The 17,774-nt window shown below is 30.6% G+C and overlaps 3 protein-coding genes across 3 annotated transcripts; 1 reads left to right on the top strand and 2 right to left on the bottom strand.

Moving 5' to 3' along the window:
* Positions 1–854: 854 nt before the first annotated feature.
* On the bottom strand, positions 855–4,041 carry LOC110693773 (L-type lectin-domain containing receptor kinase IX.1-like). Its single transcript, XM_021870941.1, has one exon. It carries the CDS (start codon positions 4,014–4,016, stop codon positions 1,968–1,970), a length of 2,049 nt encoding a protein of 682 aa, XP_021726633.1. The 5' UTR covers positions 4,017–4,041; the 3' UTR covers positions 855–1,967.
* A 5,460-nt stretch (positions 4,042–9,501) lies between these two features.
* Positions 9,502–10,728, top strand: LOC110693708 (ethylene-responsive transcription factor ERF091-like). The gene has a single exon (XM_021870880.1). It carries the CDS (start codon positions 9,788–9,790, stop codon positions 10,592–10,594), a length of 807 nt encoding a protein of 268 aa, XP_021726572.1. The 5' UTR covers positions 9,502–9,787; the 3' UTR covers positions 10,595–10,728.
* A 564-nt stretch (positions 10,729–11,292) lies between these two features.
* On the bottom strand, positions 11,293–13,353 carry LOC110693709 (pathogenesis-related genes transcriptional activator PTI5-like). Its single transcript, XM_021870881.1, has one exon. The coding sequence runs from the start codon at positions 13,114–13,116 to the stop codon at positions 12,643–12,645; it is 474 nt and encodes a 157-aa protein (XP_021726573.1). The 5' UTR covers positions 13,117–13,353; the 3' UTR covers positions 11,293–12,642.
* Positions 13,354–17,774: the final 4,421 nt, after the last annotated feature.

Here is a 17,774-nt window from a genome sequence, read left to right as displayed (position 1 = left end):
TAACAAGACAACAACACATTCTCATATTTTCCATTTTACACTCTTTAAAACAAAATCAATCACCCATTTTTAGCCAATTTGTACCATTTCAACATAGGAATGTCAACGCATAACCCCATTACTTTCAATTATTCTGATTTCGGTCTCAATTGTGAATTCAATTTGACCAAAACCCTAGAACCAGAACAACAGATCAGAACAAAAATTAACATGAAGGGACGAAGAAGAAAGAATAGAAAACTTCACCAACCTGTTATCTTCGACGGATTTCCGACAACTTGAAGACCAATTAAGTCATCTGGGTAGGTTAGGAGAGGTTAGGAGCTCTGATAGAGTTGAGGAGAGCTGTGAGCTAATTCTGAAAGTGGTGAGAGGAGTTGAGCTAATTATGTTATTCCGTTTTCTTGTTACGCCATTATTCAACCAATTTGACACATAAGTTGTCCCCACGAAATCCGACTCAGCATCTCAGTAAGTGAAAAACATCAAAATATTTTCAAAACTACCATTGTGAGGAACAACCTTGTTTCTCACGATGAGAAACTGGGGATGAGCAACTGGGGCTCGCTCAATTAAAATGTCACAAATTGTTGAATAAAGCGAACTTTCATTAACTTATGTAAGACATATTAAAGTTACCCTATACATATATTATTTCCTCTGTTCTATTAATAATATTGCAACAAGGATGAAATTACGCATCCCAAAACTCATTTTATATGCTAAATATCTATAATTGTGTAAGAGTCAAATTATAAAAAGTTGATATTGTGAAAGTATTTTATGAGACGAATCCAAAAAGATTCCACATAACTATATTTTGCTTAACATATAAATCATATTATATGGTCAAATTAGAGTGATGAATAGTGCAAAGTTTATTGTTACAATATTAATAGTATTGAGGAAGTAATATTAATCAACTTTTAAACACTCATAAAGTCATAATGTATTAGATTAACTATTAACTATTAACTATATATACTAGCCTTTCTAACGTGTATCTATTAAAAAATACACATTAACATTAAAATACAATCAAAGTCATTACAAGCCAAAGGTTACCCTCTTTTCAAAAAAAAAAAAACAAAGCCAAAGGTTACCCTACTTTAATGGTTTATCAAAGCTGCCATAAAATTGTTAAAGTTACTCCAGGATTGATCGTCTTTTAAAAAAAGACTAACAAAAGTCCGCCATAGCTTAGATTATCTAGATATTTAATTAACCTCCAAAATCTATTCTATGTTAAGCTTAAGATCAAGACAAAATAAGTTATACTATGTTAACGCGCGTGCATCAACATCAAAAATGAGTAGGACAATTTCATGTTAATTCAATTACCAGTTCAACCACAGAAAAGTATGCAACAAAAAACTTGAGCTCTTTCCCAAAATAATGTCAAGAAAAACCTCAATTCCCAAATTACAGCCACTTCTTTACATTTTCCCAATCTACCGTCCACGTAAGCATTGGGTAAAAAAACCGGGTTTTTTTTTTCCGGTCCAGGGAAAACCGCTACTTCAAGTAGCGGTTTCTAAAAACAAAACCGCTACTTCAAGTAGCGGTTTTTGTTGTGAATTGTTTTCACTTAATAAACCGCCACTTGAAGTAGCGGTTTTTATTGAGTATACCGCTACTTCAAGTAGCGGTTTTCTTCAATACATCGCTACTTGAAGTAGCGGTTTTGTAAAAAAACTGGTCAAAAAAAATTCCAACTGAACCGGTGACGTGGACGGTAAAGTGGGAATATATAAAAGAGTGGCTGCATTTAGGGAATTACGCGAATTCCTAACCTTGTTTAGGGAAAGCGCTCAAAAAACTTAATCCGCACAATGTAACGCCTTATGTATACAACAACCAAATTCAGAAAACAAAAAAATTACTAAATAATATTCGTATGTTATGTTCATATAACTCTATGAACAAATCAACAATGATGAATAAAAATATGGTAAGGATATATGAATCTAACGACCAATTTTAAGGCTTGTACTAAGCATTGAAGGACAACTAGAGCCGTCTGATGACTGCAGCACCGGAACATGATAGGTTGGAATAGGCATCGCCGGAGGAAGACTAGGCAAAGCAGCCTCAAAATTAAGCACTTGAATAGCTTGTTTTATAGATGGCCTATAATTGTAATCAGGATGAACACACCACAAACCAACTAAAATCAAACACTCGACTTGTTTAACATCGAATTCCCTACGAAGCCTTTGATCAGACGCCGAAAGTAGCCTCCCATTGCCATAGAGATCCCACACCCATTGTATCAATCCCTTCATATTAGTCCCTTCATCAATTGGATCCATTTGCCTCCTTCCGGTAGCAATCTCTAATGCAACCACACCAAAACTGTATACATCCGATTCTTTACTAGCCTTTCGTGTACTTATGTATTCCGGTGCTATGTACCCTATAGTCCCAGCCAGAGTTATTGTCTGAGCAACACGTCCATGTTCCATCAACGTTGCTAGACCAAAATCCCCTAACTTGACATTAAAATTAGAATCTAGCATTATATTGCTCGATTTTATGTCACGATGCACCACACATTGCTCCCATTCTTCGTGCAAATAAAGCAACCCTGAAGCTAACCCTTGAGCTATTTTGTATCTCAAAGGCCAAGATAAGGGTGTCTTCTTACCAAATAAGTGACAATCCAAGCTACCATTTGGCATAAACTCGTAAACAAGTAACAACTTAGTTTTATCATGGCACCAACCCAAAAGTTGTACAATGTTTCGATGTCTTAGCCTACTAATAATCTTAACCTCGGCTATGTACTCTTTTTTCCCCTGTTTCGATCCCCTGGATATTTTTTTCACCGCGATTGGCAGATCCATGTCGTTAAGATAGCCCTTGTAAACGGCTCCAAACCCTCCCTTCCCCAACTTATGTTCACTTGAGAAACTGTTGGTGGCTGATTCAAGCTCGGAATAAGAAAACCTTCTTGGCCCGACTCCTCTCTCAAGTTCATCATTGAACGAGGTTTCCTCGTCTTGTTTCATATTCGCCTCCTTCCTCTTTCGATGCACAAACAACACTAGCATCCCTCCCGAAATAGCAACAAACGCGAATGATGATACAACAACGACAATAATAATAATCCGCTCCTTAGATTTGTTATCCTTGGGATGATCATCACTATTGTTATTATTCGTAAACTCGATTTTTTCCTTAGGATCATCACTAGTAGTGTCAACAGACTTCAAAGTAGAATAGAATTCCCATGATTCGAGAGTGTGTCGCTCCTTAGCTACCCCAGTTCCAGCTGAAAATCCGATGTTAACCAATTCAGGAAGGACTTTCGTAATATCGATTTGTATAGACATGTTTGAATCTTTATTAATATTTGGATCATTTTTGTAAGACCAAAACACGTTTAATACCTTAGCAGTCGCGTTATAATTGATCCAAACATCAGCAGGTTGTTTACTATGCTTACTCGCGTTCCATGGTCTATGAGCCGAAGAATTGAGAGAATTGATGTTTATGCCAACATGCTCTTTTTCACTAGGATCAAAAACATTTGGAAATGAGTCAAACTCGACTACTATTATTGGTGTACTCGACGTTACATATGTTGTTTGATTAAATAGGCCTAGGTATGGACCGTCGGAGCCAGGTGGGATTTTAAAACCCACCGGAGCAATGAAAAATGTGAACCCATGCCCGTATCTAGGTGCCTTAAAAGTGTCAACAACGAAGGTAAAATGTGTTGAAAACTCGGCGATTTTGCCTAGACTTTTATCCCAAAGACGTACATTCTCACCATATGTAACGATACCAACACGTTCTTTGTGAGAAACATAGTTGAACTCTATTTTACCTAGGGAATTTTCAGCATTACCCTGGAAATGTAAGTTTGAGTTTGAATCAAATCGAGAATAGTTGAATGAAGGAGAGGTAATAATCCGAAGATTAGAAAGCAATAGAAGGGCAACGATTAGAGGGAAACAAATCGAATTAACTCGAAAAAATTGTGGGAAGCTAAGGTTGAAAGAGGTAGCCATTCTATGGAAAAAATGAAAAAAGAGTTTGGAATGAAGAACATAATTTTGTTGCAAAATTTAATATTATTGTTATCATTATTCAGATGAACTATGAATTATGAATAAATATTATACACATTGTATATAATCTATAAATGATAGTGTCAAACCAATTTAGGAAAAATTATACTCTTTTTAAGTTTTATACTCTTTTTAAGTTTTTGATTCATGCCTTCAACATCAGATTGTACATCGTGATGAACACTTTGCAATTAATTATATATTAATGAATATTTAGCTAATTTTAAAATTCTTAATTTTATTGTCAGTTGTCAACTGGCTTTAAAAAAAAAAAAAAAAAAAAAAAAAAAAAAATTGTCAACTTGATCAAGAAAATGTATAGAACTAAGAGAGACATGGTCTTCTTGTCCTCCAAAGTCAATTGACTTCTTTGAGTTGCTGTTGTTAACAAACATAAAATGAAAAATAAAAATAAAAAAAAAGGTCAATTGACATAATCAGAGCCTTCACAATAAGGGGTTAAACCGGGGGAGCTCAATTACAAGTTCAACTCCGATCCTTAACGCTAAACAATTAAACATATTATCAATCTAGTAATATATAAGTGTATTAACTTAAATCTTGCGTTTTCTTTTAGTTACAAGGTTAGTTCTAACTTTTACATTTGTCAATATAATGTATGATTTCAATTTTGATGTATCTAATTAATTATAAATAAATAGGTAAAAGCTAATGAGCGCCCCCGGGGCGTTAGATAAGAGAATTAAAGTGCAAATATTAGAGTAAAATTAACATTAATTACACCGAATGACGCGTGATTTTGTCATGAATTCCTAACTTAATACCATTTCAACCAATATAATTTATCCTTATCTAACGTCGCGGGGCGCTCCTTAGCAAGATCGAAATAAATAAATGAATATAAAAAATTGCATTGTGAAAATATAAATTAAGACAAATGTAACAAGATCATACATTATGATAACTACGGTTTTTTTTTAAGCATATAAATCAGCAAGGGTGGAAAAATGAATTAACGTAAAAATGTAAATTTCCAAATGTTGCAAGCGAACGGAGAATTTTTTTTTTTTTTTTTTTAAGACATTTTAGCATACATGGTGTTTAGCTAAATAGAATAATATAGGTACGGAGTAATACTTTCTTTAAATTATGGTTTCCAAAGAAACTGTTACTACTGGAAATGACGGTACCAATGTGCCATGGTAAAGATTATATTTTCACGGACCCTAGAAGGCCTAGATACAAACCTTGACTAAGTATAAATTCATTCCAATTTCAAATCAAACAGATATAGCAAATTAAAGTATGAGATTCATATCCATATTGTCCAGAGTTGAGTTCTTAATTCATTCATATCATTATAGTTGAGTTCTTAAAATCGATCATAGGCTTCATTCATCAGATTAAACTTTTGATTGAGTTGGTTTTCTAATATTTCGCGCTAGGTTGTAAAGAGGCTTATGCTACATCTATATTCAAGCTCAAATAACTCTCATATGAAGAGACATGATAGAATATGTGAATTAATTATAAGTTTAGAGAAATTATTTGAATCTACAAGTCAGCAAACCCCTTTGAGAAGGACTGAAGGAGAGTATATCTTAACGCGACCCATGAACCTATATTGGGCCTATATATTGGTTTCAGTACATTTTTGACATATAAACCATAAAAGAAAGATTGGGCCTCTATCTGTGAACTTAGGGCGGGTGTGCCTCGCTTGCCCTAGTTCAAAAATGGCTTGGTAAAGAGTATAATTATCACACTTGACACTTCATAGTTTCCTGGTCAAAAGCACAGAAGTAAAGATTTTACCGTATAATAACTATCGCAAGCAAAAATCATTACCAATGTAAAAAATTAAAGTGTGCAGATAAACTCCAAATAGAACATAATCGCCATATGCCCATATATTATTATTAATTTACCCTTTTTTTACACGGTAAGATAGGAAGGGTGCCTCTCCTATCATAGGAATAGTGGGGTGAGGAACGAGACTAGGTCAATCATGAGGGAGATGGAAGGGAGGAACAAACCGTCCCTCCACTCCATAATCCTCGTCGCCATATATTATTTGTTGTACCTGATAGTGACGAATTTAGGAAGTTTGTTTAATTGGATGTATGCGTTGGTTGTTTGACTATTAATTGTTTATAGGGATGTTTGATAAAATTGATTGTCAATTGCTGGTTATAACTATGCAAAACAACCTTTAAAAATTGTAAAATATTTTAGAAATTATAAAAAGTTTCGTTAATTTGAAACGTACAGATGATTTGTGATGAGATTAAAGATGCACTCAGTAGTCTCATCTAATGGTTATTAATAGAGTTAAGCATACTATTAGGACCTAAAGTTTCACAATTTTTATCGTTTGGGACCTCTTTTTTAATTTTACATGGTTTGGGACCTCTATCCAAACTTCCGTCCAAATTAGGTTAAAATAACCCACATGAGTTAAAAATAATGGGTCCACATGAGTTAAAACCCCAAATGGCCAAAAATAATACTTTGTATGTGCAATTCTTTCGTGGGATTTGAACATCTATTAAACTTCTCTTCTAAAGTTTTTCATTATTCATCTTTCATCTACCGTTAAAAATATTTATCTCTTACTAGCAATAAGCAATTCTACAGGTATACTACTTCTCTTTGTGTTTTTATTTCAAAAAGCATATGAACTGATTTCCTTTTTAGTGGTTTTTGACTTAAAGGGATTAATTTAAGAGTTTTGATATTGAATTACAGAAAACGAAATTAGGGAGGTAAGATATAAATTATTTTTGCTTGGTAAATATCAATGTTAATGTTTGTAATCTACAAATTTTTGATAATGTAATACGGTTCAATGGTAAGGCCTTGATATATTTACGTAATTGATGAATTAATCTAAATAAATTGATTTAAAGATGAAAAATAATGTATATAGAGTACAATTCAAGTGAATTTTAGCATTCCACTATATTAATCCTGTCAAAGTATTCCCAATTTTTGTAAAAAATTGCTTCAATTGTTGTAGGTGTTGTACTGTTTTTGCATATTAAAGCAGGAAAAAACGGGAGTATATTATTGCCTAGTATTGTGGATTTGTGGCAGTATTGTTTTTGTTTAATGTAAAAAACTTTTTTTCAAGGATGTTGAATTAATTCTCCTTTTATGAATAGTTAATTATACCTTGAGTTTACCTTTGGTTAAAGTAACAGAAGTTTGGATAGAGGTCCCAAACCATGTAAAATTAAAAAAGAGGTCCCAAACAATAAAAATTGTGAAACTTTAGGTCCCAATAGTATGCTTAACTCGTTATTAATAATCTTCTTATGTAACACATTGATGCCTCATTAACTGAATTTTTATTAAAAATATATATAAATAAATAAATAATTTATAAAAAAAAAAAAAAAAAAAAAAAAAAGCGGTATTGACAATTGAACTTGATAAGGGTTGACAGGTGACAAGAGTAAATTAGTACTCTTTTTTTTTTTTTTTTTTTTGACAACTCGAGTAAATTTGTACTTGATCACCTAATTAAAAATACAATACTCGTACAATGTACAAACACACAGTTTCTTGTATATCAGTACTAGTGGGTATACAATGTATATGCTAATCAATGCAGCTGTTACACATAATGTTTCTCTCTTACTAAGCATACAACGTTCACACTTAATCATAGCATTGATATATAGTGTATGATTTTCTCGCTAATTTTTAGGGGATTAAATAATGTCTCTTTAAGGCACACCATACTTTTCAACTTGGGATTGTTTATCTCTTCTTTCTCCCATTTTTAAGGAGGTTTTTAGACTCTGATTAATTTACTTGAGAACATCCTGAAAATTGGCGGCTAAAATTGCTGCCACCCAAAAAATAAATTAAATTACTTTTAAATAGATATCACCTTGCACAAATGAACTTTTGTTACAAGAAAGGGGTTTTTTTGTATAGAAAAAATATATTATATGTATAATTAAAAATTATTTTATAAAGATTCGACATTATATTTTTGTATCATAGATAATAAGGTATCATATTTGAATTGAACGTATATCTTTATGTATTGATAGAGTCATAGAGCACACGAGCTATCTAGCAAATTCGAAAGATAAATAAAGAATCAAATTGACAAATCAAAATTACTTATATATGTGTAATAATGTGGTGTGTATATATATTTGCCATTAAAAGAAGGGTTTTTTTTTCTTCAAAAAAAAAAGAAAAAAAAAAAATTGTTGGTCGAAACTATTAACCTTACAAATGTGAACTATCCTATGATCCTAACACATGTGGATATAACCACAAATCCTTCCTTATTCATCAATTTGTCACAACATACTATCAAGAAAAATTAATGGAAACAGTTGAATTATAGACATCGAGTTTTTCAATGCAAGACATAATTATTATGGTAATCTTTGTCTATGTTCTTTGAGAAACTTCTAACGTGTGATGACTACCCAAATAAATCTTCTAATTTACTCATCATATTATTATTAATCAGAGATGACATTAGTTGTTTAGTTCGTTGAAAATGTCTTAAATTTGATTTAATTAATTAATTAATCATTTTTTTAAAAAAATAAAATTTAAAAAATAAAGTTTTAACAATCGGTATACTCAACAAAACCTTTCAGTCGTTCACCCCTTCGTCTTTTTCAGAAGCACGCATTTGATATCCTTTGACAAATGGGTAACTTAAAGAACAGGTTAAGGGGATTTGACAATTGTATTTGTGTTTATCTTTTCCAATATAAATATATTTCATTGAATACATCTTAAGAGATTTCTATGCCATTATTAATAATGATTTCTTTTTTCAATATATAAACAACCATGATTATTTATATTGCTTAGTTTTGTATATATATTTTGTACCAAAACATTGCTACCATGAAATAAAAAACAATTTCTTATTTTACTTTTATTGTTTAATGTTGCATATATAAACCAGTATTGCTAAGAAAAAACATAGTAAAATTGACCATAAAGTATATATCCGTAAATCCGTAATCATAACCATAATTAAAAAAAATGAATAAAAAATTTCAATATATAATCACGTCTTATTAGGTTATTATCATGATTTCTATTTAAAATATAGGCCAAACTTTCGAAAGTTATAAATATAATCATGGTATGACGTGTGATGTCTCTCTATTTAATTGGGTGATCTATCCATATCAAGTTGACAATATACAATGCCTGAAATTTCCATTAGATAGATGTGGTAATTTCTGCAAATATAAATGATATGCTACATTTATATGGTGTGAAATTTTGCACACAACTATTCATAGATAGAATATAAGCTGAAATAAATGGTGTGAAATTTTGCAATCATTAGGCTTGATCTTGGTAACTAGTTACGCAATAGCCGTTAATTTCTAACTTATTTGTCTTAGAATTTTTGTCTCAACTATTAATTAATGTAATCAACGCATGATTAGTTGATTACTTTATGAAAAAATAATTAGAAGTACATACTACATGAAATTGCTACCAAAACAAGTGTATTAAAAAACACTTCAAACACTAAAAATCATCCTTAAATTCAGGTAAAGGAAATTATTACAACAGAAGCATCGTATTTGTTCAAATTCATATAAGAAAAATACTAGGATTAAGCAATAGATGAGCTGTGCTTTTTAAATTACAAGTATAACATACCAAAACTATTACACGTCTCTTTTGATATAAAACTTTTGCATAACATAACATGATAATGATCAATTTATTTGTTTAGCCATTGACAAATGAATATTAAGAAAGAAGAGCACAAACCACCCGAGGCAGCTATCCTAGAGAGCATTTGGGCCAACTACATCGGTGTAACAAATTCACAAGAAGCATGGAATAATACACCGAGAATTTTTCAAGATTGGATCGGAATACCTTCTTTAGAAGAGGAAAATGATGGACCTTCAAACGCGCTTAAAAGGCTACCAAGCCTAGGAAGATGGGTGTCAATGGGTTCCGAGACATGGGAAGAATTACTTGATAAAATCGTCGGTTCTAGTACAAAAAACCCTAGGGAAACTTGTTACGTGGAGGACAAGAAAAGTGAGACGAGTAACAATTCAAAGGAAAACATGGAGAAGACTAATAAAACCATACCAGTTAGACATTATAGAGGAGTAAGAAGAAGGCCTTGGGGAAAGTACGCGGCTGAGATAAGAGACTCAACGAAGAAAGGAGGTCGAGTTTGGCTAGGAACATTTAATACCGCGGAAGAAGCAGCTTTGGCTTATGATAAGGCGGCCTTAAGAATAAGAGGGGCGGGTAAGGCTTCTCTTAACTTCCCCCTTGAGGCGGTCACTAAAGCCGTGGTTGGAAGTCAATATGACAAGAATAATAGTCATTGTAATAATCCTTGGAAAAGAGAAGCAAGAGATTGGGAGCTTCGACAAAGTGATTATGTTGATGAGTTGATGATTCAACAGCCATCTTTTAAAAGATCAAGATTTAGCATGGATAATTTACTTGATTCTCAACATGATGTACTTGAGTTGGAAGATCTTGGGAATGATATATTGGAATATTTACTTTCTTCAACATTATGATTGTGTGTTTATTTGTCTATATATTGTACATATATGAGATTTATGTATTGTTTTCATATGTTTTGTGTGTCTCAATCCATTTTATGTAACGTTTGCCTATTATTGTTATATACGCTTATCAATAATGTAATATGTTTTTATACCTCATCATGTAATATATGAAATTGTTATGTGTGTAATATGTTGGTAAATTATTGATTGTCATTAGTAATTTTATAATAAGTCCACTCATTTTGAGTCACACTTCAATGGACTAACCGTGGAGCAAGAAGGATCTCTCCATTTTGATCCATCAACACCCAATTGATGGGTAGAATTTAGCATTGAATCGTCTTCAAGGAATGGTCCATGTATAAGGTCAAAGTTTCAATTCATGGCTCATAATATTATCATTCCTCTGTTGTTGTTTTTTTTTTTTTTTTTTTTTAGTTGCAACAGTTTTACATTATTCATGTATTTCACTTTGATTAACATTGACGGTTTTACTTAAGTAAAAATATAGTCACGTGGAATCTTGTTAGACTTGTCTCGATTTGTACAATTTTAATATCAAATTTTTATATTTTTTACAAGTACATGTTTGTAATTAAAGATATTAACGATTGAAAACATGCATCAGCAAGCATGAAAATAGAAGTGTTGCAACTAAAAAAAGGGAAGTATATAATAAATCATGAGAAACATCTTGTAGACTAGTTTAAAGTGCGTCTTTGCCTTTTGTTACACCGCTGAAGTCCAATATACTCCCTCCGCATTCAATTATCTGCAACATTTGTCATAATTGGGTGCTACATATTATCTGCAACAAATGTTTTTATTTCTATGTTTAGTAAAATTTATAGTGTAATAAGTCATCATTACCCTTACTTTTTTGTTTTAAATTTGTTTAACTTATCTTAATTATACACAAAGGGGACCACCTTTTCTCTCCTTTTTCCCACTCAAATGTACCCACATGCAAAATTAAGTCACATGCACCACTTTCTCTCTCCTATTTCCCTCATTTTTTCCAACTTAATTAAACACCTTAACTTGTCATTAAACTTTCCTAAAAGTTTTGCCTAGGAGTCCGTAAAAGTTGTCTTTGTTGCAGATAATTGAAACTGGAGGGAGTATATTTCTTGCATGAATCCACGATGTTAGAGCGAGGTGTATTAACACAATTCATCATGGTATCAGAGCTATGTTAAAAAATTTCATTATTTTTTTTCCATTAAATTTTTTTATTCTTTCTTCATGTCTTCTTATACACCACCCTTTTCCATGCACATGCAACTTTGTTAAACCATATGCTCTTATCCCTTTTTAACAATTATCAAATTATGGAATTTTATACTCGATAGGCCCTCATTGCCTTCAAACAATATTCACAATAATAACCCTTGTAAGCACCCTAAAAAAAAATATTCACACTTATTTCTGATGAGTCAACGACATTAAATGCATGCTTTTACTATTCTAAGTGGTTCATAAAACATTGCAAATTACAAAAAGGAGCAACACACTCTACATACTTTACTATATAGGAGTACATAATTCTATGAGTAAATTAATCACGAAACTATTACCTTGAAAATTTTGATCAACTAAATTTTGTTAGAACTATTTTCTAACTAAGATAGATAGTAATAACCAGCTCTTTTCAATGAACTTATTTGAACTTGACTTAGTGGAGTGAAGCGACTCCAATTTCACCTTATATTTACATGTATGATTGGACTTGATCAACCTTGCTCAAATAATTAGTCATGAAACCATTTTTAAGAAGAAGAGAGTGCCCTTGTCTTTAAAAATAAGCATATGAGATCAACATAGCTACAACATTATAATTAATCACCATACATGCTAAGGTAGAAGTAGCTATGTAGAACACTAGAACAATCAATTAGTAATTAAACATGGATCAAAATAAATTTCTATATAGCTAATGAAATAAGAAGTCTTTTCTACAAAATTAAAATCTTTAATTGCAACATGTTTGTAGACATACAATACATGTGTATACATGTCCAACAAAAAAGGATAATATAAATTCAATGTCAATTATTTCAAACTTGTTGTGAAGAACTATTAGAGGTACTAGCAACAAAATTACTAGGGTGATAGCTGTTAATCAACCCAACAAAATCCCCTGAAACTGATTTTCCTATATGAGCAGGAAAATTAAGCAAGGCCTTAGCACCCCTCATCTTAAACGCAGCTCGATCATAGGCCAACGCCGCCTCCTCGGCTGTAACAAACGTCCCAAGCCAAAGCCGAGCACCATTTCTTGTCGAGTCACGGATTTCAGCCGCGTATTTGCCCCAAGGCCGTCGCCTTACACCTCTATAGTGCCTCTTGGCTATACCACCACTAATTGTAGTTGTAGGAGTAGAAGATGTCATATTTCGTTTCGCAATGTTTTGAGGATGATATTGTTGTTGGTACAAGTTGTTCATGGTATTATTGGCTTCATTAAGAACTTGGTATAAAACCATGTCTTGGGAATCATTTTCATTCAAGGGTAGCTCTGTTTGTGGCATTTTTTTATGTTGGTTATAGTTTTGGATGATGAATTTTGGGTGTTATAATTTTGAGATTTTGGAGTTTTTAATTAGTGAAATTGAATGGTAACTAAGATATGGTGTTTGGAAATTAGAAAGTAGAGAAATTTTTAGGATGTTATTTTCTTAGATATATATATAAATAGAATTGATAATAGTGCATTATAAAAATCTAAAGCATTTGATTTGACTAGTAATTAAAGTGGACATCATATAATTTAATTTAGTCTTACATTGGACTTTTCTTCCATCACTATTAAGATGGCGGGGTAGAAGATCATGGCTTATCTTTATGCATGTTAATTAGTGGAAGTACATGTGTAGAAAGTTATCATTGAATTGAATAACGGGATAATTCAAATCATTTCATGTAATTTAAGTAGAACTTAATCTTTTCACTTACTATAAAGTATTAAAGTGTCTTGAATTGGTGTGATTTTAATAAGTTTAAATTTGGTTTCATGTGCATGGTTTAGATCTATGTATATGAAAAATATAATCTTGTAATTCTTTTTAAATACTACCTCTGTTTCATATTATTTTCTCTCTACTTTATATCAAATCGTTGCAAATAATATGAAATGGAGGTAGTATATGAAAAACACTTTTAAGTGTTTAATCCAAAAAATAATATTGTAATTATTGTTATACATAGTTAAAGATATACTTATTGTATTTGTAAGGAATATGCCTTGAATCGATATCCTTGAGTCGGGAGCGAGGAGTCAGGAACTAGGAAGAAGTGGGGCAAGACATGTTCATGCCTTGGGGATGCAAGGATATGACTCGACAAAAAAGTATTGAAAACTGACCAGGCACATCAGTGTCTCATCGAGCTTCACATGTATTCGTCCAGGCACGTCCGTGCCTAGACGATGTTCCGACAAAGCATGTCCGTGCCTCAACGGATTTTGAGTTCTGCTGTTTTTTGGAAGTGAGGCACATTCATGCTTTCCATGCCTCAACATTGGCCGATTTGGATACTTTGTTCGTGGACTTTGTTCCCTTAAATTGTTCTAGTCTATGGGTTATTATAAATATCCCTAGGTTATTTCCTAGCCATGTACATGCATTAATCATAATTTGAGTGATTATTCAAAAATCTAAAAGACTTTTATGTATTTCTCATCTGTAAGTTCTAAAAGAGATAACATTAGAAATTTGAGAGACAATCAATCTATTTTCTGTGATCAAATCTATTTTGAATCTGTAATTTGTTTTCTCCAATATCAATAAAAGTATTACTCTCACTTGCCCATAGACGTAGCCAACACATTGTTGGTGAACCACGTAAATCTGTGTCTATTTTTCTTGTTAATTTAACATTTAATATTTGTTCTTTCTTGTATCCGTTATAATACTATTGATAAGTGAAAAAATTAAAATTTTCAATTTGCCTTGATTTTAATATTATGGTCAGATTGATGCAACATGGGCCCTTCTCATACCCTACGCTTAAAATTTCACTTGAAGGTGGGGGTGGATGAGATTCGAACCTATGACCTTTGTGTCACGTTGGTTCTTGATACCATGTTAAAGGACTTTATCAACCAAAAGTTTAAATTGATGGTTGAATTGAAGCCCAATAATATAAATTCTAACAAATATGATTAATAAAAAAATAATGAGTTCGGAAATATAGATGAAAACAAATTCTTAAATCGTAATATTGCTAAAGGTATGTATAGTTAGTTGTATTTTGGTGTGATTGTGTAAGTATTAGGATGCTCGCCTTATGATTTGGACATTATATTTTTAAATCCTATTAGTAATAATAAATTATTTTTGAATGGATTTCCCTTACTATTCCCACACTCCAAAGGTCCAACAAATAAAGTCTACCGAATTAAAATTGATTTTTGGGTGAGGAATATATGGTGGTGAATGGTGATTAATCTCCAAGATTGTGACTTTATCTATCCTTAAAATTCACTTGGTTTTAGAACCAAACAAATTCATAACTTCGCAAAAATCTAAATGACATTTAATTACAAAGCTTTTGTTTGGGAAAAAAAAAGTCATATATAAGTGAAAATTGTATAGTACACCAGGGTGTACCATGCTCATGGTACACCTAGTGTTAATTGATGCGTTTTTAACATATCATTTGCAAGTTGTCAGTTTGTTATTTTAAAAAAAAAAAAAAAAAATCAATCTCTTCCACAATTCATGGGATTCAACGTGATATTCTCCATTTTTACATAACTTTTAAAATTAAATTTCACCATATTTCAATTTTGAATTAAGAGAGAATAAAGTTTATAAAGAGTTTTGTAGAGAAAAAAATACATAGCAAATTATGACAACATTGTAATCGATGGATCGGAGAAGGTAATTTGATTTTATTTGTTATGATTTTAATTTCAGGTTATTGCTTATTAGGTTGATTATATTTCGTGATTATTTTACACGATTATTGTTAAATATCGTCGTTTTTTTTTTCAATTTTGATATTTATGAATTTGAGATCCATATGACAAAGGTTGAAGATGCTGTTCTTTTATTTTGTCAAAGGTTGAAGATGATGTTCTTTATATTTTGTCAAATGTTGAAGATGAAGTTCTTTATAAATTGTACTTATGTTCGTCATTATAGTTATTGAACAATTATATGAATGTTCTTTATTTTTATCCTTTATGTTCTTTGGTTCGATGTTCTTTGATTTATTCTGTATTTTTAAATAATATATCATTTATTAATTTTGTATATATTTTTTTAATATTAATAATCACTAACTATGTATATAGTTTTTAAAAATTGGGATCGTGAAGGTTGATGACAATATTCTTTTGAGATCTCCTCTATTGATGATTGTTTTTCAGATCTAAAGAACATCCGTAATATTATTAAAGAACATGATAATAGTATGTAATGAACATAACTTATATATATATATACTTACAACGATCCAAAAACAAAATTCAAATAACATTTCACAATAAGCAATGAACATTATGTGACGATAAAAGTACATTGCAATTACAATAAAAAACATGGACAATTAAAATAAACTATCAAAAAATCTAATAAAAATCATTTTATGATATAATTGTGGACATAAGGAAAAAGATATACTTTTACAAAATAATTGTACATTACAAACAACTATAAAGTACATCATGTTTCTAATAGAGAACATTATTAAATCACATATAGAATATCACAAAAAATTTATACATACCAACCCTAAAATGAATATTGTAACTATATATATTAAAGGTGAAAAATATGAACGAAATAAAAAAAAAATTGAAAACTAAAATTTTGAAAACGAAATTTTAAAATTTAAATTTTGAAATTTAAAAACGAAATCTTAAGTTATTTTTCGGTGAAATAATTTTAAAGAATAATTTTTTTTTTATAAAGAACATTATATAGTCATATAAAGAGCCTCATAAAAAGTACACAGAACAATCATTAAAATAAATATTATAATTAAATTTTTTAAAAAAATTGGTGAAAAAATATTAAAAAAATATTTATTTATTTTTTAAAATAAAGGGAACTAAATATAGTATTTTGGATAATAACATTTTGAAAATGAAATTAAAATTGTAAAATTTAAAAAATGAAACTAAAATTGTAAAATTTAAAATTTGAAATTCAAAATTTAGGTGTACCATGTGCATGGTACACTTGGGTGTAGCAACCACGCATTGTATATAAGCTAAGCTTTCTTGCCTTAGGCCATGTTCTATTCAGCTTTAAAAAAATAATATTAAGTAAAAGTAATTTCAGTTCAGTAAAAATAAGTTCAGTTCAGTAAAATTTAGTTTTCTTAAAGAAGAATTATAATAAAAAATCAGTAAAAATAATTTCAGTTCAGCAAAAATAATTTCAGTTCAGTAAACTTAATTTAAGTTCAATAAAAATAATTTAAGTTCAGCAAAAATAATTTCATTTCAGTAAAAATAATTTCAGTTAAGCAAAATTAAGGTGAAGAGAACAGGGCCTTAGTGATAAATATCATGTCTATCTTATATACTCAATTTACTTTAGTAATTAAATATATTTGCAGTACAAATTAAGCATTGACAAGTATTTCATGTATCTCTAAATATTTCTCCCATTGTAAAAATATGGGTCAAATTATAAAATATTTGACCACAAAATACTTTGAATCTATTAAAAATAATAATAATAAAATCATGTGAAATCTTGTTCGATTTGTTTCATTGTACTTCCTCCATTTTTATTTTATTGCACCATTAAGACTTTTACACTATTCACTTAATCTTCTTTGACCATCATTTGTGATTTATCCATTAGGAAAAATATAGTCATGTGTATCTAGTTAGATTCGTCTTGAAATCTTCTTTTCAAATATCAAATTTTTTTAATTTTTACAAAAGTATAATTAAAGATATTAACAGCTAAAGTAATGCATTGGCACTACTCAAAAAAAAAGGCATTGGCAAGCGTGAAATCCCTCATGGTGCAATAAAAAAGAATGGAGGAAGTATATTTTATTGCTATTTAGTTTTTATAATATTTGCACTTATAAAAATGGAGATAAAACCGTTTTAAAATACGTTTTGAAGACCGTGAAAAGTCAACTAGGGCAATATATTAAGAACGGTGATTAATAAAGAATGGAAAAGTACTTCATTAGCTGCCAATGACATATCATTCTCATT

The sequence above is a fragment of the Chenopodium quinoa genome, unplaced genomic scaffold, assembly GCF_001683475.1.
Source record: "Chenopodium quinoa cultivar QQ74 unplaced genomic scaffold, ASM168347v1, whole genome shotgun sequence".
NCBI classification, from domain to species: domain Eukaryota; kingdom Viridiplantae; phylum Streptophyta; class Magnoliopsida; order Caryophyllales; family Amaranthaceae; genus Chenopodium; species Chenopodium quinoa.
This window is presented reverse-complemented; position numbering and strand designations above follow the sequence as displayed.